Source organism: Denticeps clupeoides, chromosome 19 (assembly GCF_900700375.1).
Source record: "Denticeps clupeoides chromosome 19, fDenClu1.1, whole genome shotgun sequence".
Classification (NCBI taxonomy): Eukaryota; Metazoa; Chordata; class Actinopteri; order Clupeiformes; family Denticipitidae; genus Denticeps; species Denticeps clupeoides.
In genome coordinates, this window is record NC_041725.1 from 8,424,375 (window position 1) to 8,450,555 (window position 26,181).

Sequence of the window (26,181 nt, forward strand, 5' to 3'; positions counted from 1 at the left end):
CGCAGAGCGCGGCGGCATTTATTGGCCGTTGTCCTTCTGATTGACGTCTGTTTCAGCCTGTGCCTTCATCAAATATGACTCGGGGAAAGACGCAGGAAGCAAAAAATGTATATAATTACTCTAAAATGTTGAACGAGGGACGGCTCGTCCTCATTCCGTGCCGCAAGAGGACCACCGATTAGGCAAAAGCGCAGCATAAACCGAGCGACGGGCTGGGTCAGCACCGACCAATCAGGGAGCCGGGTGGGTCGGACCGCCGGTGAAAATATTAAGCCGTGTGAGAAACCTGCCGCGGTGACGGGGAGGACGAGCGAAGCGGCGCAGGCGAATCGCAGCATCCCTTTCCACGCCGTTCGGTAAGATTGTATTTATTTTTGTTTTCTCCGTAGGTATCAAACCGTATGCCAGGTATTTTTTATCTTTTTTTGCACGAACGTGGTCGTATAAAAAATATGCGAGAGGTAAAGTTCTATTCAATGTATATAACCGTGTAGCGGTATTGTCCAGTGAGGTGCTGAAATAAGTAGCCGTTCAATTAAATGCATTTTGCTGCCAAACCCGACCCATAATTTAATTCCCTGCAATTAAAATATTCTTGCATTTGCGTTTGCGTGGTTTCGAGAATGCGCATGGCGCGCTGTAAAGCCAGTGGCCAACTTCGAACTTGCTACGGATGGACTGATTATTCAAGAATATTCTGCACGTCTCTGCCTCCGCCTGCTTCTGGGCTAATAATGAAGTGCCCTTAAGTCGGAGCGGCGTTGGAAGATGCAGCTGCGGCGGCAGCTGGACTCCACATCTGGCGGCGTGACGGCGACACGCGCGCCAGAAGTTCACGTTAGACCGTGGGCCGAACTGGGAACTGTTCCGTGCGTTTTAGTTCGTTTCTGTGATGGAGCGACGGTGAGGATTTGAGAGGAGGGGAGACCAGGAATGCAGATGTTTGAAATATTGACAAAAGCCCTTCATCGGGTACAAACACACACACACACACACACACACACACACACACCTTGGTGGTCAGCGCTTATCAGGCCAGACATTGATTGTTGTTATGGTGGTTTGCCAATTTGCATGTCTGACAAATGGCCCAGTCACTCTATCTACTGCTCTGGCCTCTGCTCTGCTTTTTTTTTATGACAAAAGGCTCTTAAGAGTGATGGATGATGGATTTTCGCTATAATCCTATTTATTTTATGGATCATGGTAATATATTTGAGATGGCTCAAAGTGTTTTCTTCTCTTCTAAAAGGTCCCGGGTCTTCTCTTTTGCCCGGTGACCCTTAAACACGAGCCGATCCAATTACCGCCAGTGGCTCAGAAGAGCCGCTCTCTCTGTTGGAGGGCGGTGGTGTTGGGGAGGGGCGCTCTGAGCCTAAAACCAGGAACAGGTTTCAGCCGCCGGCCCGCTTGGCAGAATGCGATCGCGCCCATCCGCCGGACGTGTCTCTACGCCCGAGAAGGTTCAAGGTTCATAGAAGGTGGCCACAGACGCGCAGGCAGTCCCCGCTGTCCGCCGGTTGAATGGCTCCTTTCTTTGGTTGGCCTGTTAGCGGGGATTAATAACCTGCCGATCCCGCGGCTGCCACCTGCAAGGATGCCTGGAGGAGCTTGCGTGACAACGTTTGTGGACGGCAGAGAGCCCTTGTCTCTATCGTCCCATACGCATGCCAGAAAGTCTTATGTCACGGTTTCCTATGACCATTTGGCAAAGGGGTCAGTTGGACGACACCTGTGCATTATGGGTAGCTTATGTCCGTGCAACTCCTTCATCCAATTGGCTGATTCCTTCGTTGATTTGTGTAGGCGGGACGCCTCAGTCCGGCTAGCCGGGGATTTATCCCATTGCCGCACACGGCCGGGCGTTTTCGGCCTTCGCAGAGCGTTGCACAATTCTCCCAGTGTTGGGATGCTCAGGGGGCGACAACCTCCATAAACAAAACCTGCAAAGCCGGTCGCTATCGATTGCCCGTTCAATTAAGTGCAAAAATGGCTGCAAGGCTCTTGCTCAAGCCTCTCCCCACGATTTGCGCCCACGGTGATGCATGGCCGGGGGGCGCGCTGTGGTGGCCGCCGTGTCTCGTGTGTTGGTGAAATGGGGTGGGGTGGAGAGTGTTAATCAGACCCCCCCCCCCCTCTGTATTTGTCGGAGGGTTGATTGTTATTCTCCTGGCTGCCCCTCCCTCCCTCTCTCTCTCTCTCGCTCGCCCCTTGGTTGAGTGCATTGTCATATTGTGTGAATAAGGATCGGCGCGGCTTTCCTGCCGCGGTCCATTTTCGTCTGTAAATATCAGCGCGAGACTGGTGTTAATGAATGAAGAGCGGGAATCCGAGGCTGGAGGGCGGCACTTAATAACAGCCGAGATAAGCAAGAGGCGCTCCTTAACATACAACACACACACACACACTCAGTCTCACACACACGTACACACGGAAAGACAGACACACTGCTGCAATAAGCAGAGCGCATCCATCCCTGCGTGAGCACGCCGGCTCGCGTCCTGGCATTTGCAGGGTGGCGTGAAATATGTTTCGAGCCAGAATTTGGCTGCCGATCTGTCACACTGACATTCGGGGAGGGAATTGGCGCGTGCGGCAGCGGTGTTACGCGCCAGAGATAAGAGCGCGGCGTGTCCTGTGATTGTGAGAGGAACCGCCGTACCGTGATGAATCTGTCCTTTTTTTTTTTTTTTTTTCGGCCTGTCCATTCTCGTCGTCCCGCCCCCAATCTTTAAACCCGCCCCTCACATACAGATACATTCGTTAACACCATCACCCCCTCCAGTCCCTCCCCCCATCATTAAAGCTGTGGGACCACCTGTATTACCACACACACAGTGGCCTTGGAGGGAAGGGGCGTGCCGAGCCTTATTAGCCGAGTAGACTCCGCCCCTGTGGCCCATCGCACTGCCATTTGAAGTTTAAATCGTAGGCTCCGTTCGGTGCGATAAGGCAGAGGTCGTACATGTAGGGCTGGGTTAGAGTAGCGATGCTCTGGCCATGCGGAATGGCATTGAAGTCCCCCCCCCCCCCCCCCCCCCCGACTGCTGGATGTTCTGAACTTCACGCTGGACGGAACGAGCTCCACGCCCCGCCCCCTTGCAGCTTCTCTTAGAACTCGCCGGCTGACAGAACCTCAGAGGCCCGTTTTACCTTCCCCACTGGGAGGAGAAAAAGTGGGCGCAGGAACAAAGCGAGACCTGGCCAAACCCCCCTGAAAACGAAGGTAAGAGGACCGCATTGCAGATGTGGACTAGCTGCGTGGGTTTTTCTTTTTTTCTTTTTCAAGGTTGGAGTAGACAAACAAACTACAGACCCCAGTTAAGAGTGTCAATTACAAATTCTACCACTGTCCCCTGTCAAGCCTATCTTGCGGCAGGGGAGCTGACCTTATAATTACAGAAGGGAAAACCACTGGGCGGGGCAGACAATCAGTAAAATCAAATCATTAACAAGTCCTTCCCAATCAATAATAAGCACACATAATCAACTATACGCATGGCTGCCTCTCACATCTATACATGTGGGAAAATGTGAGCATAATAATATTCATTAATATTAACGTCAGTAAATTTGTCATTTCTGGGTCATTCAATGTTTTCAAAATGAAACACAAAGTGAGAGCGACATTGTGATACGCACAGCAAACATGTACACAATTTTGTGGGGACGGTGCCTTGCTCAAGGAGACCTCACTTTGGGATTTGAACCTGCAATCTTCCATTTCCATTTTGCTTCCTTGCCTGCTAGGCCGCCACTGCCATGATGAATGGGTGAACAAGGCTAATGATGTCAGATCACGCTGTAGTTTGTGTGCCTAAATATATGAAATATTGTACTCTAAAGAACCGTGAAAGTGTTATTATCTTCAGTGACAATAACTGTTTCATTGCATTATTTTATAATTTACGTAAAATGTAAATATATATATATATATTATTTTTTTTTTGCAAAGAAACCCATGTTACCCAAGGTCAGCAGATGAGAAATAATATTGGATGGATCACCTAAAACATCATTTAAAAAGTGAAGTGATTGTCACATGTGATACACAGCACACAGCACAGTGAAATTTGTCCTCTGCATTTAACCCATCACCCTTGGTGAGCAGTGGGCAGCCATGACAGGCACCCGGGGAGCAGTGTGTGGCGACGGTGCTTTTGCTCAGTGGCACCTCAGTGGTACCTTGGCGGATCGGGATTCGAACCGGCAACCTTCTGATTACGGGGCCGCTTCCTTATTATTGACAACAGGCACCAGTTTAAGAGGATTCTGAATCTGGGTCTTGCATGCTCACCTCTCCGGATTCTCTATCTGAACTGACAACTCTAAATTGGGGGTAGGTGTGAGTGCAAAGTCATATTTGGTGCCATCTATTGCTATTAGACTGCGATAAATATATCGCATATTAATATGCAGTAAATAAACAGTTATACAGTTATATAAAAAATTAATCAGAAGGTGGCCGGTTCGAATACCGATCCGCCAAGGTGCCACTGAGGTCACCGGGACATAGGTGTCATGCAGAACTGCACTGTGTTGTGTCTTTGGATGTGTGTTTGAACAGATACTTGGACTGTGGATCTGTAAAGCGTGTCATAAATGTGTCAAGTTGACCACCCAACCAAGTGAATGGTAAGGACCGTGCACAGATCAGTGAAAGGGATGAGGCCAGTCCAAATCCAAACAACGACAGGAAATGATCTGTAGCCACACTTTGCTTGGGGAACGGGGTGCAATGATTACCCAGAGCCCCATGGGGTGGAGCGAGTGAAGCCAGGATCAAGAAAAAAAAATGGGGTCCACAGAGACCGCTTATGTTTTCGTGCTACACCCCTGAATGCGACAGATCACATGGTGAGGCCTTGTTGTGTCAAGCCTGTCCAGTTTCGGAAGATGAAGACAGACTGAGCTCTTTGCTTCATCACATTCCTGTTCCTGTTCACAAAGTCTTCTGAAAAACTACTCCAATACATATTCCCACGTCTGCAATATTCATCTCTCACCACCCTTCTCGCTTGATCTCTTATTACCCAAATTAATTTGTCCTCCTTTCTCTCTCTATCTCTTATCATCTCATTGCAGAGCAGTTCTTTCTATCAGTTTCTTTATTTCCACCTTCATCTCCTCCCTTCTGCTCTCATCTGCATTTTGCCTTTTATCCTCTGCATCGCTCTCTCTCTCTCTCTCTCTCTCTCTCTCTCTCTCTGAGGCTGGGTGATGGCAGTAAATGAGCTGGTTCTGCATGCCAGTGCTCAGCAGGTCTCTACCGGTGACAGGGCCTGTAATGGAGGATTATTAAAGATGACCTGCCCCCCCTCCCTCCCTCATCTCTCGACTCGCCCAACACGTGGCTCCCTGACCAGCCCCCGTCCCTCCTGACACCCGGTGCAGTTCCAGAGGGGGGCAGAGGGATGGCAGCGTCCCCAGCCCGCGCTGCCTTATCTGGGCCAGCCTGTCTGAAGACGTGAGGCTGATGGATGGGGCAGAGAGAGAGAAATGGCCATAAGGCCCCCAGAGAGCCAGCTTGCCTGTGTGTGAACATGCGAGTGTGCTTGTACGCACTGAACAACCATGTCGAGGCAGGGACTCCAAAACCTTTGGAGGTGTCCTGTAGCACCGTCTAAGATGTTAGTAGCATTTTCTTTTAGACGTTATTTTACTGGAACAGGTCACTGTCACTGGAAATGGCTGATCCATGCACATGCTCCAGACTTGATCTTAAAAGCGTAAATCGATAGTCCACGACCCCATTTTCCACTCCTGCTTGGTTCATTTCTGATATTCATGTTCCCATTACAGTTGATAGGTTGATGCAGAAAGGCAGCTGTGGTCTGTTCTCTCCTGACCAGCATTTGAGTACTTAGCAGTAGCTTAATCAGAGCACACGGGTTAGTCTGGACTCCATGCACACGTCACCAGGTGAAATGTCCAGTTTTACCTGTTGTCCTTCATTTTACCACTTTTGAACTAACCAGGGTGTTTCGGTCCATCTGAGCAGCTCTATATGTACAATGCACACATTCATCTGCAGTAAACCATGCATTATATATTTCAGTTGGAAAGAAATCATCAGAGTGTGCGCCTTTATTAGCACCATAGAAAATGAGGGGAACATTTAATAAAAGAAAATAAACTGCATCACAATGGGTCAAAACAGGACGGGGGAGAGAGGAAAACGGCAATGGAAACAGTCCAAACGAACTAAACCAGACAATATGCGATGAAAGATCTAGGGTGATAGTAGCCTAGTGGTTAAGACAATCACAAATTAACCAGAGGACCACAAATCACAGACTGTAACCCCACATACTGCTATTGTGTCCTTGAGAAAGACACTTAACCCTGATTGTCTCCAAGGGGGCTGTCCCTGTAAATACTGATTTGGATAAAAGTGTGTGATGAATGCCATAATGGTGCCACCACTTTACTTGTCAGTGGCATTAATGTTGTAGTTGATCAGTGTGTTTTTGTGTGTTGAGAACATTTTCTATTTCTATGTCCTGCTGTCCTTCTCCTTCTATGTCCATCTGTCCTACATACATTTATGTATTTTGGGTTTAGCATGTGTGTGTGCGTGTGAACACATATGGATGTTCAAAATAGTGTGTTTAATGGTGGTGTTGGTGGGTGGAAGGCATCAAAATGCAAAAAGCAAAAGGGGACGTCGAGAGACTTCTTCTTGTTGCAAATAAAACCCAAACCACTCGACTCTCTCTGCCACTCCTCTACCTGCAGTTCCTGGCTGTCTGTCTGCTGTCAGTCTTCAGCGCAGTTCTTTGAAAGATTCTGAGATGAGCTGCCAGTTTGCCAGCTTCTCGCATACTACTGTCCCCCCCCTCAAAAAAAACCCAACAAAAACCGTCTTCGCTGGGTTACATCACTGCACACTTTTCTGCATGGTCACATGGGAAATTTGCCAGTACATATATGCATCTGTCATGTTCCTAGCAATTGCATTCTGAAATTGAAGTTTTATATTTGCCTTCATTCTAGTAATTAGGGAACTACAGCACAATGCAAGACTGATATTGCCCTCCCCCTTCTCAAAATACTGGTTGAAAAGGCAAAAACATGGGGTATTGATTATATATATTAAAACATTAGTTAATTCTCTGCAGTGTCAGAAATTGAAGGAGTGCATTTGTGAACACTTAGGCCTGCACTCTGTCACGCCCGTTTGGCATGGCGAGGCAGGGGATCTGGAACGATGGCTGGACATATAGGACGCATATGCGCAACGTCACAAAATGGGGGGTTCAATACTTGATGAACAGGACAGGGGAGACATTCAGTAACAATAAACAGGTAACACTTAAAAATGACCCAACGGTGAACAGACACGAACAGGGCAGCTTTATACGATTAGACACAGGTGAACACGATCAGGAAACATTACACAGGACGAACATGAAACTCCGGTCTGGATCCCGGACCCGGAGTTACCCCTTCCAGACCGGATCATGACACAATCGATATCGTTATTACGTTTTGCAGACAGCGCCGAACCAGTGCTTAATTTTAAGTTGATATACCTGTACACTCAATTCCGCTAAACTCAACGTTGCAAGAGACGTTGATACATCTGTAACCTGCATTATGTTGTTTAGTCACCCATTCGTGTATGGACCTTCCTAGCGTGCTCTACTGCAAGGTCACTAATTGAGAGTGAACACACAATGATTAAAAAACATGAAGAACGCATATTTTGATTATGAAAAATAAATAAATACACATACAGAGTACACATACAGAGACGCGATGGAATGCGGGGCCCCGAGCACCACAATGGTGGCAGATTGAGGTCCACTGTGCTCTGGGAGGTGGGGCTGTTTTGGCGCACTCAGCGTTGTGCCTAGTGTTGTTCTGAGATGAGCACTGCAGATGGAAGTGCAGCATGAAGCCTAAATCTGTCACCTCGCGCTACAGACGGAGGGAAAGTGGGCTCTCTGGAGCCTGCTTTTCTTCGCTTTTTATTTGAGAAGATGACTAACTCAGCACAGCCTGCGTGTAGAGCTGTTAGGGAAAGGAGAAGGCTGACAGAACTGGAGCAGGTGGTTTAAGTGGTGTTTGTGTGTGTGTGTGTGTGTGTGTGTGTGTGTGTGTGTGTGTGTGTGTGTGTGTGTGTGTGATGGATGATTCTTAGTAAAAATTGAATAGTTATAAATTCTTTTATTTTCTTTTTCAAATGCCGGTCCAGTCTCTGAAGTGTGGACTGAGATGAGTACTGTTGTTCTAATTGACAGCCGTAGTGAAGTGGTGAGAGGGAGAGCTGGTTAACTCTTCCGACCGCTCACCGTCAACATGCCCTGGCGTTTGAGGCATTTGTTTTTTGTTTCAGTCTTTCTCTCTCCTTCTTTTCTCCCTGTATGCCGTAAAAGTATGGTAAACGTGGGGCAGTGGTGGCCCCGTAATCAGAAGGTGGCCGGTTCGAATACCAATCCGCCAAGGTGCCACTGAGGTCACCAGGACATAGGTGTCATGCAGAACTGCACTGTGTTGTGTGTTTGGATGTGTGTTTGCACCTTAGGGAACAGATACCTGGACTTTAATTCAAACATTTTAATATTTAATAATGACAACCATGTTTTTTGCTGTTGCCTTCTAATGTACCCTAAGATGCCTATGCAGTGTTCAAAACACGAAGCTAAACGTCTTTGAAATTTTATCGTGTATGGATTCGGTTGCGGTTGCACATTCATTTAGGATCAAAAATGTCCATATTACACTGGTTCATAAAGTATTGCAAGCAAGCCGATAATCTTGCATCGTGGAGAATTTGTCTGGCCGTCATCACCGATTTGGTTTTGGTTTTATTAGTAATATCAAATGAGACTCAAATGATTAAACGTCACTGAGGATTTTCTGTACATTTTAACTGAACACTGAACAACTGGACATCAACACCTTGAGGTTTATGGGGGGCAGTGGGGGCCTAGCGGTTAAGGAAGTGGCCCCGTAATCATAAGGTTGCCGGTCCGAATACCGATCTGCCAAGGTGCCACTGAGGTGCCACTGAGCACCGTCCCCACACACTGCTCCCTGGGCACCTGTCACCAAGGATGATGGTTAAAAGCAGAGGACCCATTTTGTTGTGTTCAGTGAGCGCTGTGCTGCAGTGTCTCAGAATGACATTCACTTCATTTTCACTATGCAAATAGATCTTCACAGCAAAAATGTTGAACGGGGAGGGGGTTCTGAATGAAATGTAGTTACAGTGTACAAGCCATCACCGTTGCAAAAAAATGACATATTTGGCTTGATTAATTGGTCGACCAGTATTTCCATCCATAATTCAACTATTCGGAAACAAATAAACTGCACCTCTCTGGCTGCGTTGTGGTGGGAGGATCCAACTTTTATTTTGGACAGTTGAACGATCTCATGTTCCTACTGAGACGCACTACGCTATTCCCGCAGCCGGTATGAATGCAGCACCATCTCCGTTTGATTGATTGCAGGCCCACTGAGTCAGTCGAAGCACTGAGATGCTCTGAGCCTCACCAGCCCAGGAAGGCCAGGCTTCAGCTTTTTTTTTTTCTTTTTTAACTTTTAATGTCACAGAGTTTTCCCAAATGACGGCTCACAATTCCCAAAGAGGCAGGTCAGGTTCAACCACAGATGCAGGGTCCGTGAGAAACCGCGAAAGCAAAGGTCACACCTTTCAGCTTTTTTTTTTGTCTCACCACAACTGTGCATCTCTTTTTTTGGCCTGGAACCAAGCCACAAAACAGAACGTTCTGTTACACAACAGAGGGTAACAGAATGTACAGCGTCCATAACAAGTGATTTCCAGGCAATATGAGCGAGATGAAAAACAAGCTGGCAGAAAAAGAAAATGCTAGAAGGCAGTTTAATAAGGAAATCGGTCCATCCCTTGTGATCAGGCCAGGTCTTGTTTGGGTCTTCGACCTTTACAGTGAAAAGGTTTGCGTGCTATGACCTAAAACCTTTATGAATCCTTTTAGTTTAATCCCTGTGGGAAATTTGCATTGGTTCAGCAGTCAAGGACATTATAAACATAGTGTGTCTGTTTCTGTGTATTTTAGTATTTATCCTAATATACACTTTTACAAACGCATTGTCCCGTCTAAGGGGAAAAATTCCCATAGGGATCCAAGCCTTTGTGACATTTTCTAACCCTGCTGTATTTTAATTAACTGCTCTCTCACAGACTATATACGCATATATAAGAAAGTCAAGAAATATATTAAGTATATCACAGGATTCTCAATATTCAAATTGGATGTATATAGTTAGTGTTCCATTTTTATGTAGGTTGTTACTGATTTTTACTGATGATTTAGAGCCGTAGTAGATGCTGTAATGGAGCGAATGAATGGAAATAACTGATTCCACTGATTCACCGAGCCGGAGCAGGCGTTCAGCGCGATGGGGGCGGAGGCTGCAGCTACCTGCAGTAGCAAGCTGCCAATCAGGTGCAATGTCACTGCGGTCGGTCAGCATCAGCGGGAGCGTGTGACAACGCCAAACACCCGCACCATCCACATGCACAATGGAGCAGGGACTCGCACTGTGAGGGCATAGAGGACACACACACACACACACCACACCACACACACACACTCACACCTAAGCCCCCCAACCTCTCTTCAAATGCACACGTACCCAGCAGAACCGCACATGTTTCTATTTTCTTTGTTTGTGCAGAAAACAAAGTTGCCAGGCAACAGTGGAAGCGGGGAGATGGAGTGCGGGGAGATGGAGTGCGTAAAGAGAGAGCGAGAGAGAGAGAGAGAAGCATCCACCGAAATACAGCAAAAGAGAGGTGCAGAAAAACACCAGCCCTCCTACAGGGGTGTCTTTTAGGGTTTGTGATTGGTGGAGAGGGGTTGGTGTGGAGCGGTGGGGGTCTGGTCAATCTTTCATAGCTCACTCGCTGCGCGACGAACCCACAAACCATAGAGAAGACACCGCCACAGGCACTTTTCCGGAAGAAAGGCCCGGCGCGACTGAATCGTACACTGAATCATGCTGTTCCTGCGACGGTTTCATGAAACCGCTCCTTGGCTGCTGTTGTTGTATGGTCCGATCGCAGATGCGTTTACTACTTATGTTGCCAGTTTTTGCCCATTTTCTTTATTTCTTTATGCGATTCTTGTTTCTGGCATCTGGTATCACTTCAACAAACATCTTATGAATAAGAAATCATCAACAAATACCTTCTGAAGTGATAAAATGTTATAATTTACCTAATAATATTTTTTTATATTTTTACCTAATTTATTTTATTTTTAGTGTCTAATAAAATTTTACGAACCTAAGTCTACATTTTTTGTTTCTTCAGGGATGATACTGTGAAAATGAACTTAAAATGTGTGTTATTGTTAACAGTTTATAGCTAATACGTCTTTAATAACTGTATGAAATTAGAAATTTTGTATGGTTAGACTATTCAGCTCATTTTTATTCTCATTCACCAAATTGATAAATTTCTCCTTCTCTCCCAGAACAGACTTCCTGCGTGATGCTTGCTCTGGCACTCCTGCCTGTGCTTCTACTGCGGACATGCTCCTGCCTGGCAGTCGATGTTCCTGAGGACGTGACAGCGGAGTTCTCGGTTCGGCTCTACCACCAGCTGCAGCAGACCGGGAGTGATGAGAACATCATCTTCTCCCCTGTGAGCGTGGCTCTGGCCCTGGGCATGTTGGAGCTGGGAGCTCGGGGCGCCTCGCTGGAGCAGATCCGACAGGTCGTGGGGTTCAGCCACTTCAGAGATGGTAGGAGACAGCAGATGGCAGGAAATCTGAATTTTCTATACATTTTCAAGTTCAAGTGCATGTTGGACAGTACATGGTGGAATGAAACATGCTACATGTAACATTTATACAAACCGTTTTACATAAAGTGCAAACATACAGCAATACAAGCAATGCAAGATCATTTAAGGCAAACAAAACATGTAGACAACAAGAAGACAGACAGCACTAAACAAGTGAAATGAATAATGAGTTGTTGCTAAGTCTGGCAGTGAGGGCCTGAATGCTTTGGCACCTTTTGGCACCGGATGACAGAAGGGTAAAGAGTGCATGTGAGGGCTGTCTGGAGTCCTTGTAGTTGGTGGCTGGTGGTTTTCCTGATGCAGCGGGTTTTGTGTATGTCTGTTATGGAGGGAAGAGAGAGTGTTCTCACTATCCGCTGTAGGGTCTCGCGGTCCGATGCGGTGGAGTTCCCAAAGCAGACAGTGATGCAGCTGGTCAGAACACTCTCAATAGTCCCTCTATAGAAGGTGGTGAAGATGGGTGGTGGGAGATGGGCTTTCCTCAGCCTCTACAGGAAGTAGAGATGCTGCTGGGCTTTCTTTGCAAACAATACTTTTTAGAAGTGGTGTATGAAATGAGATGGGACTCTTGTGACCTTCTGCATCTCTGCATCTTAATGACCCCTGTCTGAACGAAATACATTTTTTCATTAGCACATGAAAAATTCTGTGCTGTAAGTACATTAATCCTAAATATTTGGCATACACTTCCATATTTGTTTTTGTATCTCAGATTTATAAAATGCCACTATTGATTACCTGATTAATTCCTCAACTAACCATGTAGATACACAGTTACAGAGTGTAAGACGCCAGGGTCAGTTTCTGACCACGTTTTGTGTCACTTCACAGTACATTTAGGCCTTTGGGGGTCCCATAAAGGTCAAATTGTTACAGCACATGTCATGTTACATACAGTAAACTCTAAATATAATGGTGGACTATTAAATATCAATTAAGAACATGGCTTAGAACTGTCTCTGAAATCGATTCTCTGATTACAGGGACATTTTGCAACCTGGGTTACATAGAAAAGTATCAAAATGGACCCTAAGTCTGGTGTTGCAGGACAGAGGTGTCTGTTGAAGTGGCCAGTGTGTAAAAAAAAAAGGTTTGCTGTTGTGAACAAGTAAAGTGTTGAGATAATTACATGCACACACACTGCACAATTTCAAAGTGAGGCAAAGTCCATATTTACTTTCATTTCTGTGCAGCTGTTTGTGCTGTTCATTTTTCTCCACTGGGTTGAAAATAGAAAATCTGGAACAATGCTGGAACAACCGTTGTCATATGGTGACTTTCTTTTGGTCCCCCTTTTCTCATTTGCTTTTCACCCTCCCACCCAGATGAGGAGTTCTCACTTCTCAGGAACCTGACGCAGGACCTGCTGGCTCATGAGGAGCAGTATGTGGTGCGGTTGGCCAACTCGCTATACCTGCAGACGGGCGTGCCCTTCAACCCCGACTTCCTGCAGCTCATGAAGAAGTACTTCCGTGCCGAGGTGGAGACGGTGGACTTCAGTGAGTCGGCAGCTGTGGCGGAGAAGATCAATGCCTGGGTGGAGAACCACACTGAGAGTGAGTGACTGCTCCTTTCCTTATACAGAAAATATGGAGGACAATGAGTCAAAATGAATGACATCTTCTTCAGACTGCTTTCACACAGCTTTGGTTAGGATTTGGATGAAGTATCAGTTGCCAAAAATTCACCTCCAAGCCTGAATGTGTTCAGGCTTGGAGGGGCTGTTGATGACGAGGGTTGAGAAGGATGGGTTGGTGTCATGCAGCAGGTGACTCAGGCTGAATTCAGGAATAGAAACCAGGATTCGTCATTTGATTTTCACCACAGATCCACTTTTCCCCCAGGGATCCCTCTCGGACAGGACATTACTCAAACAGGGAAAAAAATGTCTTCTCTTTTTAACATTCTCCAAAAATGGCTCTACCAGCACAAAAAGATGACAGCAGGGGTTTGAGTTTTAGCTGGAATCACATTTCAAAAGCTGCTTGGAGGGGGTGTGGGTGTCAGCCTGCAAGATTTTGACAAAAAAGTACATTGTTTTTGTTTTACCTCATGCATAGCTGTCAATGATCATTTTATAACATTAATAGTGAGAATGTTGGACTCCTTGGACCTTTTTACTATTATTATCAAAACATGATATAATGATGGATTTTAATGAATATTTTTCTTATTAGGGGGTGAAAGCCAGATGTTGGCACAAAGAAGGTCATTTCAGAACATTATTGGTGGTCTTGTTGGTTAAGCAATTTAATCATTGTGTTAAAAAAAAAAAACACTCAAAATGCACTGCCCACCAGTACCAAATTTGCATGGTATAGCATGGCATTGAGAGCATTTAACAATTTGATAAAGTGGAATTATGAAATAAAACCACTCCCACACCACTCTCATATTGATTTTGTAAGACATTAAAATTAACCAAATGGAAAAAGTTCTAGCCTAAATGTGACCTAAATGTAACATGGAGGAAACCAGTTGGCCCTCACCAGCTTTTGTCTCTGCACAGATAAAATTCACGACCTGCTCTCCGCAGAGGACTTCAGCAGCATTACTCGGCTGACCCTGGTCAATGCTATGTACTTCCGGGGCAGCTGGAAGAACCAGTTCCGACCAGAGAACACCCGCACCTTCTCCTTCAGTAAGGACGATGGCAGCGAGGTCCAGACCCTGATGATGTACCAGCAGGGAGATTTCTACTATGGTGAGCACTATGTGACCTCTGGGGAGGTCCGTTTTAAGAAATGAAAAGCGTCTTAATTTGGCAAACAGTATGCTTTTTTGAGGAATAACAGAGATGAAGGAAGAAAAAGCTTATTTTTCTAGTCATGCCCTCTTTAGCTCTTTGTCTAACGATTTTTGTTAAGGAAGCTGCAATAGGACAATACCCGTAAAAACTAATATGTGTCTCTGTCCATTACTTCTAACTGTAATGAATAAGTTACGAATACCAGCAACACTATGTGTAGCATTTAAAGAACAATATGGAGTATCGGGTTTATATAAAAAAGAAATGAAATATACCTCCAGAAAAATGTCATACTTCCTAGTGTTGCAATAGAGGAAATCTTGTCAGGATATGAGCGGGTACACTGGCGATGGGACGGTGTGTTTTAGCACACAAAGATGCCATGCTGCACAGCACTGATCTCTTTTAGCGATATACAATCCAAACCACCGCCATTAATTTTTCATTACTGGATGCGACGTGATACAGCAGCCGCTGTGCCAAATGTCTGTGGGTGCACTAAAACATTTACACATAAAAATTCTGCCTCATCCCCTCATTAAATACTCATCCCGAGGAAGCTCTGTTAATCGCTCAGCCGAGCAGCATCCGTCTGCAGGTCTGTTGTAGCTTTAATGGGGCAATCCTGTATCTCGTATCATCGATACTACATCCTGTTATACCTGACTTAGTTACGGCCAGCATGACCTCTGGCCTTTTAAATATTATTTAATCGTATTTACCTTCATTTCACAAGAAGGTCACAAGAAGGTGACGAGCATCTGCTACCCACCTGACTGCTGACTGAATGATGTTGCTTAGCAACAACACCAGCAGCAGAAACTATTACTATTGACCCACTCACTCACTCACTCACTCACTCACCCACTGACTATCTATTACCACTCAATCCTGCTCAGCGTCGCGGCTGCTGGAGCCCATTATGGGACACTAGGCGCAGGGAGGGCCGCTAGCCCACGCCAGTGCACATACCCAGACATAGACACACCATTCATGTACATACTCATAACTATTGACAATTTTGGAGTTGCCATTTTTACATAGTGTGCATGCCTTGGGGTGGTGGGAGGAAACCGGAGAACCTGGAGGAAACCCATGGCAACATGGAGAGAGCAATTAAACCCCACACACACTGAGTCGGGGCCACGATTCAAACTCACAACCTTGGAGGCCAGCGTGCTTTAAGATAACCGCATTGTCTGTTTGTTCTGTCATTATTAAACGCACGATAATCAGAGAAATAAGAGATTTGAAACATAGGCTGCAAGAGTAGCGCACAAGGAACAAGTCAGAGAAAGAGAGGCATCGTCATTATTACCTGTACTGAAGTGAATACCTGTTAACTGGAGCGGCACCACAGTATCTCTGCATAAGAAGTATTACTTAAGGCGTCTGATCATTTCGTCATACATTGATATTGACAGATGCAGTATAGTATTATGGCTTAAAAGTGTACCTACTTTTGTCATTTAGACAACGTGCGCACATTCAAGTTTTAGATTTTCGTGTGTGTGTGTGTGTGTGCGTGTGACAGGTTTTTGAAACAGTATACCGTACCTTTGTATTCATATTGGCAGCATGTTAAAGAGAGAAACCAGCAGTATGGTGTAGAAAAGAATCTGGGAGGGAGTGTAGGTGAGAGAGAGGGATGTTTTTTGCACCGAGTCTGTGCTCATGACTCATGTGTGCCAGGATCTGTGACGGCATGAGCAGGTGTGTGTGTGTGTGTGTGTGTGTGTGTGTGTGTGTGTGTGTGTGTGTGCAGGAGCTTATACCTTCTCTTTTCTCTGCCCCCTCAAACCAAATATGAAATCCTCCAGAATCTCTCTTACAGCAGTCTGATCTGATAAAGCAGAATGTGTACGGCGTGTACTCTTTATTTTTTTTGCATTGTAATTTTTGCATTGTTAATGTTTAAGACTCCCACTACGTGACACACATTCCAGTCATGTGAATGGGTTTATTCCATGCAGTGCATTAGTGCAACCCAGATATTTCAATTCAAATGGTAAAAATGATTAAAAACAGGGATAAAAGCTCAATAACCTTTAGTTACATAAGCTTGCACTAACACGCTACGGAAGTGGTTTTGGTTACATCACTGGGACTGTTTGGAATAATATTGTATATAATTAATGCTTATATAACTGCAACAGTTGGGACCAGTTTTACCCATAATGTCCAAGAGATTCTGGCTCTGTCCATATTTTTGTTGAATTGAGGTCAGGTCTCAGCCTGGACTATTCCAGGATTTTTATTCATTTAATTTAACGCCAACAATACCCAGACTCACTCTATTTAAACCCTACAATACATGTGTTTTCCAGAAATATATTTTTTTTATTTTAATCAGGTTATTTTAGGGCATAGATATATGGTCAGAGTAACTGATCACAAAAATGAAGGGAAAAGACGTTCTGGGATTGGCAATCTGACAGCCAGAATGACACGTGGTGCTAGTTTTTTTTTATAAACTGAAAATGGTTCAGAAGAACTGGCCGTTTTTATTCACCAGGGCATTACAGATTTTCCAGCCCATGCTCATCAGGCTGATCAGAGTGTCCTTGTTCTTGCAGGAGAGTTCAGTGATGGCAGCAGTGAAGCTGGAGGCGTGTACCAGGTACTGGAAATGCCCTACGAGGGCGAGGATATGAGCATGATGATCGTACTGCCCAGGCAGGAGGTGCCGCTTGCCACCCTAGAGCCGATCATCAAGGCGGCACTGCTGGAGGACTGGGCCAACAATGTCAAGAGGCAGAAGGTGGAGGTGTACCTCCCCAGGTGAACGACATAAGATGGATCCGTGTTCACGTACAGATTTAACACGTTAACGTTCGGTTTCAGTAACGATTTCAAAGGCATCAGGAGATTGCTAGTTAATTAGTTGCTGCATATCAAAAAACTGTGTCCTAGGAGACAATCAGTTGTATAAAACGAAAGAGCATATGTTCTGTAGATCACATTATAGAATTGTCAGTCAGCACAGTGTTTGTGTGTGTGTGCATGTGGTAGGTTTAAGGTAGAACAGAAAATTGACCTGAGGGACACTCTGCAAGAACTAGGCATCAGGAATATTTTCACCAAGGAAGCAGACCTGTCTGCCATGACAACTGAACTTCAAGGTATTTCAACACACACACACACACACACACACATTTGCCCATATGTTTTTTTTCTTAATCTTTGTAACTGTAACTTTGTCTCCTGTATCCTGTGTAAAAAATTAACACATGTATTCTTTCCACCGTTGTCCGGTCTTTGTCCAGTCGCGTGAATTCGGGCTGAGAGACTTAAAAATAACCACCTGATGCTTTGCTCAGTTTACACATCTTTACCCGACACACATCTTTAGATAGATAGAAATTTACTTGGAGGCTTTTCAGAGCTTAAAGCATTATTTGGATTTTCATGAGTGTGCCTGCCTTTTGTCATTGATTTTAATAGCAGCTCTGGACATGACTTGCCCATAACGAAATACAGTTCAAGCGTTATAGCCAGGTTTTAGCATATTTTCATATTTCCACATTCCTTTATGTATCTATAATTCTAAGTATAATTCTGTAACAAAATGAGGAGGAGAGAGGCGGGACGAGGAGGAGAGCGACCTATAATAGGCATCAACACCATTCACCAAACACAACGTTTGGCGCAAACAGGAAGTCGTGTCAGCGTTTTTCCAGAAAAAAATCTAATTAACCCACTGCTTCTTTAGAGTCTCGCGTGACTGAACTAAACAAATTCATTTGTGCTCGTTTTTACATCTAATCACCGAGCAACTGCAATGCTTCACACATTTTCAAGCCATGACAGCCGGTGGACTTTTTTATGGGAGGTGTGGGAAATTCTCTTTACACCTATCGCCATTTCTAGCCACTGCAGGACCATGGACAGGCTAGAGGATTTTTTTTTGTTAAAGCACCTGCACTTGGGTCCTTCCTTTCCGTGGTGTCATGACAGTACACACTCATTTTAGTCTAGTCAAGTTTCAGTTGACTAAAAGCATGAGCGTTTTAGTCATATTTTAGTCAGAAATATCCATGACTATTTTATTCAATGAAAATTGTATTTTAGTCTCTTTTTTAGTAATGTCATTCCATTTAACCGATTCAATATAGTACAAGTACTTAGTAGAATAGACAACAACCAAATATTCTTTCAGTCAAACCCATTTCACAAAATTAAAACAAGTTATTTTATTATTTTTATATTGTTACCTTATAGACTCAAGAATACATCCATTCCATGGCTGCAGTTCTACTTGTCTTTTGACTACATATCCTGTTTTCCACTTCATTGTAAAGAAAGTGTGTCCAATTCGACACTTCACCCAGCCATTTTCTAACCCACCACAAGCATTCTGAAACCCAAATAATGTTCGAACAGGGATTGAGGAAGTGACGTCATCAGGGCAACCAGATGGCAAACAGAAATATTGCAAAATAATAATTACGCAATCATTCTAAAGATAGCGCCTCATCCTGCTTTCATCAACGAAGAGACATTTTTATTCTAGTTTTTATTTAGCAGTCTCATTTATATTCATCAACAATATTACATGGTCTATTTTATTGTAGTTATCGTGACATGACCAGCATTTGCATTGTGTCTCGTCTCATTACCATCATGTCATAAAGGTTCATAGATTAACCTTGTCAAAAATTTCTTTGGTGAAAACAACACTATGTATATACAATGTGCCCTAATCCAAATCTAAACCTTCACAACACATTATATACTATGTGAGTATATAACTAGTTCAATTTAGCATGTATTGAGATACAGTAAAATGAACCGACTTGATCTGACTGACTGCAACTTGCAGTTTTGTGATGCTTTCGGCTCCTTGGTAGCTGCATTCCTCGGTGTCCTATGTGTACCAGTGTGCTAAACAAGTGGGATGTCATCAACATTTGATTTTACTGAGGAAGACCCCAGGGAGGGAAAAAAGGAAGAACCTCTACTGTTCAGGCAGGCACCATTACGAATTTTATTCCACATATCTGGACCTCAGAAGGTTTACTTAATAGGATGTCGGTAGCAGGAGGTTCAGAGCAAAGACATGACATTGACTATGAAGGCTGTGTGAAGTGCTTATCTCAAAAGCAGACAGAAGAAAAACGCCCTGATCTGGACGCTGACGGATTGTCCGAATCGCAAACTCCTGCAGGCAGAGTATTCCCAAGAAGGGAGAATGCAGGCGCTTCTTTCCCCCTGCCTTACATTCATCATAGGTACCCAACTCACTGCGGATGGAGAGTACAGGATGAGATCTTCACTAGTGCTGCTCTTGGCAGGAAGCCACTGCAATGCCAGTAAAAAGGGGGGGATCTGCTCAGATTGCCCAGGTCTTGTAACAAAAAAAAATCAGTATTCAGTATTCTAAGTGACCAAAAGTCACATTTTAATCTGCTGAGTGGCATCAACTGTAACTCTACTACAGTTACTGTGACTCTATCGGCTTCCATTCTTTGACTTGAAGTCAATATCTTGAGTCTGCTTTGTAGTAACTAGTGTCAAAGCCAGGAATGTCTAGTTTTTGTTGACCACCCCCTTGCTGCAAGTGCTTTAACACTTAATGGGGCAGTGGTGGCCCCTGTAAAAACAATGAAGACCATGTGGTGTGGGAGAAGAGAATAGAGTGTGTAGAAAAAACTCTTTCTCCCTCCACACAAAGCACTGTATTCAACCACTCCAATTTGATGTTACCTGGCAGAAAGAGGCATGGCACAAAGGTTAAAAATGAACAGTTTCTAATTTATTAACACCGGTAAATAATTATTGTAGTTACATGTGAATATTGAATGTAAAAAGGTACCAAGGTTACAGAGAAAATAAAAATGAGAAGAAAGAGTAAAGAAGGAGAAGAGAAAGAGAGGGGGAGATAAAGTCTCAGAAGCCTTCCGGCTTCCGAGGGAAACCCCCCTGAGCAAGAAGCTCAGAGGTCCTTTTTCCACATGTGAGCAGACTTTTATACCCCTGGCCTACAGGAAGTTGTCACTGGCCTACAGGAAGTTGTCACTGGCCTACAGGAAGTTGTCACTGACCAATCAGAACCTGTTGTTTCTGATGTCACGCCCCCGGTGCCTCCCATTTGGGGAAGACAAAAAGGGTGGGCGGTCCTGACGGCTGATACTTCACACGTTGCCGTCGGACAAAAGGCATGTAAAAACCGGGGTGTCGAATCTTTACCCACAACCATCGACACAGGAATGTCACACCTCCCCCTGCAGACATCTGTTATGCAAGACAAAGCAGGCTCCCGCGATGTCCATTCTTACAGATGGCCGGTTGATCCCCTGGGGCACTCGAGTATTCAGGGTCCATGGGGATCACAATTGGGTCATGATTGTGTATCTGCTTGCTTCCTGGTCAGTCGGGAATTCAAATGTAGCCGATAGTGGTGGTTCTGTGTCCTTTGTGATCCTCAGGCGTCTGAGGTCACCCTTGTAGGGAAACCTGTCTTCTTGGCATAGATCAAACACAGCAGCATACATAGAATATTCAACTGGATCCAGGGCTTTTCACACTTGGTTGGGTTCTTTGTCTGGAGTGTGATGAGGTTTGCATACAGATTGTGCATGTAGAAAAACAGTGTTCATCGTACATTAAAACCAAACCAGAAAAACAAATGACAACAATGATCAGATACGCAAAAACATGCAAAAAACATGTAAATATAGTGGGAGGCTTAAAATGATATCAGGGAATTCATAACTCCGCAGATTTGCACTGACTAACTGAGTCTAATCAACAACGGTGGCCGGAAAAATAAATACAAATAAAAAAGTCCCGCTTGTTGCCATGTGATTGGAGAATTACACATTTATTAGGGAATTCATAACTCTGCGAATTTGCATCGGCTAACGAAGTTCAATCAACAACAGTGGCCGGAAAAATAAACACAAATAAAATCCCGCTTGTTGCCATGTGATTAGAGAATTACACCTTTATCACTAAAAGCTATTATTTGAGATTATGGCATTGTTGAGGTGTTCAGAGAGAGAAACAGTTTCACATAAATTTAAATTCTGATCCTAAACATGTTGATCATACTGAACAGGAATTTAAAATGTAAACAATGAATTTTAACAGTGCAATTTCCAATCCCTGATCAGTTATTATCAAATTGTTCACCGTGGGACATGGTTTATGATGTTCAATGTAATACCGGTAATCTAAAATGTCACAATCCTGGTTATTACTGGTTACAGTTTGGTTTGTGGGTTCATCTATTGTGCCAGCCATATCTACGTGCCACATTGTAAGTGATACAGTAATTAGTCTATGTTCATTTTATACCTTGTCGGAGTGGATCTGGATTTAGAAATGCCTCGGTTTCTACGGTCCCAGGCTTTTTAGCATATGTAGATCCTTTTTATTTAAATTAAAGCACATAGATTCTATTCCTCCCTATGCAGTAAAAGAGACTTACGGTCACAGATCCACATCCGAGCAAAGGTATCACGTCGGGATCACCATTTGTAAAAACAATGAAGACCATGTGGTGAGACTATTCTTTACCAAATGGTCACAAGATCAAAGATTGACCCCCACGGACAATTATTACCAAATGGTCACGAGAACGGGTGGATGAGATCTCTCCCACAGATTCCTCATCCTGAGGATGGCGGGAAAGCCCCTCTCACCTCTGGGGGAAGCAGAAAGGTTCCTTGAGTGTTTAATTTGAGTACAATATATATATGGAGGTATCATGACAATACATGCGTGTTTAGATTTATTCTCATTGGCTCAATGTCCCCTGTCACATAAATTAAACAGATAAGATATAACAAATATGTTAGTACTAAAACCAAATCATAAACAACATCAAAGATCTCCAACACTTGAGGGGGTCGTATAGTGACCCCCCCAAAGTGACCCAGATCGAGGATACAAAAGGGAAGGTGACATGCCGTTCTAGGAGTTACTGCATTCAGGTTCTCCCACACATGCGATGGTTTTAAGAACTCTGCTACCTGTTCTTTAATCCAGCGCTGTGTGTAACATCTGTTGGGTATGTTGGATTGATTTTCATTCTATCATTCTATCTTGTTTTGGACAATTAAGGAACTGCATTTACTATATCTGTAGAACTGTGAAGATTATGTATCATAATAAATGTAACTATTGATATCCTTAATCTCCAGTCTTGTTATAGAATATTCTGTCAACTAAAGTCGTTGGTTATAGGGGGAACTTTCTGATCGTATGGCAACACGCCAGATTTATGTATGTTTAAAGAACTTCTTGATCCTATAGCACGTAAGCAGGCATTTTATGTGAACCGTAGAGAGTTCCTTTCTTCCTGCCCCTGGTGTGATCAGCCTGTCAGTCGGTGCAAATCCGCATGGTAGAAAGTTATTTTATTAATTATACTTGATCTATTAACTGGACACTGTTTTGCTGATCAAGATTCGTTAAGTCAATGCAAATTTGCAGAGTCTTTAGTTCTCCCTGACTTTATAAATTATTCAGTCCCTATTGTCCTCTTCATTCCAACTACCCATCTAAAGTGGGTGGCCTAGCGGTTAAGGAAGTGGCCCTGTAATCAGAAGGTTGCTGGTTCGAATCCCGATCCGCCAAGGTGGCACTGAGGTGCCACTGAGCAAAGCACCGTCCCCACACACTGCTCCCCGGGTGCCTGTCATGGCTGCCCACTGCTCACTCAGGGTGATGGGTTAAATGCAGAGGACAAATTTCACTGTGTGCACCGTGTGCTGTGCTGCTGTGTATCACGTGTGACAATCACTTCCACTTTAGAATAGTCTTGGTAGTTATATTGGAGTCAGATAATACAGATGTAAGACTATTTATCAGGTTGATAAATAAATTAGTTTTGTAGATTCGTTATTTTATTTTGCGTCAAAAAACGTCATACACGTTAAACCCTTCACCGTCGTATCAGGCTCCATTATTGGGCTGATAGGCGGGTTTTACACCCCCGTAATCAAAAGGTTGCCGGTTCAAATACCGAGCCGCCAAGGTGCCACTGAGGTGCCACTGAGCAAAGCACCGTCCCCACACACTGCTCCCCGGGCGCCTGTCATGGCTGCCCACTGCTCACTAAGAGTGATGGTTAAAAGCAGAGGACACATTTCACTGTGACAATGACAATCACTTCACTTTCCCTTTTGAAGTAGGACAGTTTTTCATTGTTATAAATGGGGATTGTAATGTAACCATCCAGGCAGCAGGGGCGCTAGACCTGTATCAGCTGCACTTCTCTTTCATTCTTCAACTCGTGGCTGTCAAGCACGTCAGTCAGAATCGGAATATGACCAAATGACCTGGATCTGCATATGAGGTCAAGAATTGAATAACCCTGCTCGTAACAATGATGCGTGCGCCTGTTGTTTGAATGAGTTCTTGTCTCTTTCAGACCGGAAAGATCTTTTTGTCGGCAAAGCTGTTCAGAAGGCGTACCTGGAGGTGACTGAGGAGGGAGCCGAGGGGGCGGCTGGATCAGGTGAACCCCACTGATGCATGTGCCAGGCTGAATTGTACCATCTCTCCCCTGTAATGCTCTCAGAGTTTACTGTGCCCCCTCAAGCTCTGTCACGCCATCGTCCTCTCCTTTTCATTCTCTCTCGCGCTCGCCCTGTCGCTTTATCCCTCTAATACTTTGCTTTAGCTCTAATTTTTTTTAATCGTTTGGCCTCCTTTTCTGCCTGTTCTCTTCACTTCTTTCTGACTCTTGTAATCTCTTAATTTTTAAAAGCCCCAACTGTTGGCAGCTCTTTTCTGTCCGTTCTTTAGACCTGTTGAATTACATTAAAGCCACAGTGAGAAATGCTAACAGTGCCCCCTCCTGGCTGGCTGCCCTGTTCTTGAAAGCTTTATGTTCACCAAAATCGGCATCTACATCTACAAAATCTACAAGCAGCACAATAACATGTTTAAACGTTCTGCTCCAATGTAACGTCCACTTCTGTTCAGACCTCTCAGTGACATAAACTGGTGATGGTCGAGGTAGGATGATTCACAATCATGTTGCTGGGGGTGAAGGTCACGCCCAAGCTGATGTCATTTTATGTCCTGCAGGTATGATCGCCCTCACCAGAACCCTGGTTCTGTACCCCCAGGTTATGGCTGACCACCCCTTCTTCTTTGTCATCAGAAACAGGAAGACAGGTACGAAGAACCACAAAACACACACAGACACACACTTCTTGCGAGGAACATGGATATATATATATATGCATGTGTTGCATTTAAGGAACAAGATTTTTCTATGCTAAATTCTAACCTTTCGCAACAATTTCATCTGTTCCAGTCTTTTTGACTACACACACACACAGGAAACACACTCACACGTACCAAAGCAATTATGACTGCAAGCACAGACCACTTAGTACAGCGTGTAGAGACGAGGAGAGCTGAGGACGGGGCTCTATTATCCATCTCCACTTAAGATACCGCTAACAGCACTAATTACACTCCTCTAACTGGATCGATTTTCCGGCTTCAGATCAGCCACACCCCACTTTACAAAGAACGGCATTCCGACTGCAGTGTTAATTTTACAATTCAAGTTCATTCCTCTCTTCTTGCAGGGTCCATTCTCTTCATGGGCCGGGTTATGAGTCCTGAAGTGATCGAGTCCAGCGATCAGAATTTCGATGCCATCTAATGTCCGTTTGCCTCACTTTGGCCTCTCTCTGTGGTAGTGTTTGTACTGCAAAGAGCCCGGAGCCTCAGAAAAAGGAAAAAAAAAAGTATATATATATATATACTCCCATCACTTGCCATGTTTTTTAAAAAATAAGTACATAATCAACAGTATGTATTATATATACTGTATATATATATATATGACAAGTGAATTGTGTTTTGATACTGTAAGCTTTAAACACAGAGGGTGTGAGTGCTCTACATATATATATATATATATATAACACACACACACACACACACACAAACACATATAGAATTATGAGGTGGTCTAAATGACTTGTATTAACATGCTGTGTATTCCTGGACTGACCCTGACACACTCTCAGCCCAGCCCACAGATTTCGCTACATCCATGATTTCCTGTTTTTTATTACAACAAATCTGTAGGTATTTATTGCATAGAGAAAAAAGTAGCGTGCAGTTCTCTGTAACCAAAATCATTTTTTTAGTTCTTCTTGTTGTTATTGTTTTTATTATTATGATGATAACCATAAGCTCATGGCTACTGACAATGCCTTCTGATTTTTGATTTAATGGACAGCCACAGGTATACAAGCAGTGGATGGGGTTGCCATGGTGATGGGGCTCGTGGGTTGCCACAGAGGCCGCTTTTTATGTACAGGGATTTAAGTAAATAAATCCATAAGGAACACCAGCTATACTCTTTTAAGAAATAAACATGAATGTGTTCAACTGTGGGCCTTGTGTCATGTTTACATTTACAGCATTCATCAGACGCCCTTATCCAGAGCGACTTACAATCAGTAGGTCAGTAGGTACAGGGACAGTCTCTCCCTCCCTTTTACAAAGTTGCAAGATTCATCGGGGCTGGTAGTGAACATTTACACAGGTCAGCATGAATTTTTGGAGAGGAATCTCTGCCAAAATGGTCTTGGTGTCTGTGGCCAATATGCAACAGATTGGATTTTAACAGCCTTGACATGCAAAATAATGC

At 44.2% G+C, this 26,181-nt stretch overlaps 1 protein-coding gene across 3 annotated transcripts; it reads left to right on the top strand.

The window, feature by feature from the left end:
- The first annotated feature begins 124 nt into the window (after window positions 1-124).
- On the top strand, window positions 125-25,326 carry serpini1 (serpin peptidase inhibitor, clade I (neuroserpin), member 1). Of its 3 annotated transcripts, XM_028962999.1 has the most exons (10): window positions 125-356; window positions 10,672-10,789; window positions 11,472-11,741; window positions 13,129-13,359; window positions 14,313-14,507; window positions 17,129-17,333; window positions 17,565-17,674; window positions 23,932-24,018; window positions 24,594-24,683; window positions 25,106-25,326. In XM_028962999.1, exons 2-10 carry the CDS (start codon window positions 10,708-10,710, stop codon window positions 25,180-25,182), a joined length of 1,347 nt encoding a protein of 448 aa, XP_028818832.1. In that variant the 5' UTR covers window positions 125-356; window positions 10,672-10,707; the 3' UTR covers window positions 25,183-25,326. The 3 variants fall into 3 exon arrangements, with proteins under 3 accessions (XP_028818832.1, XP_028818833.1, XP_028818834.1); XM_028963000.1 differs by lacking the exon at window positions 10,672-10,789; XM_028963001.1 differs by lacking the exon at window positions 10,672-10,789 and having other exon boundaries at window positions 11,477-11,741.
- Window positions 25,327-26,181: the final 855 nt, after the last annotated feature.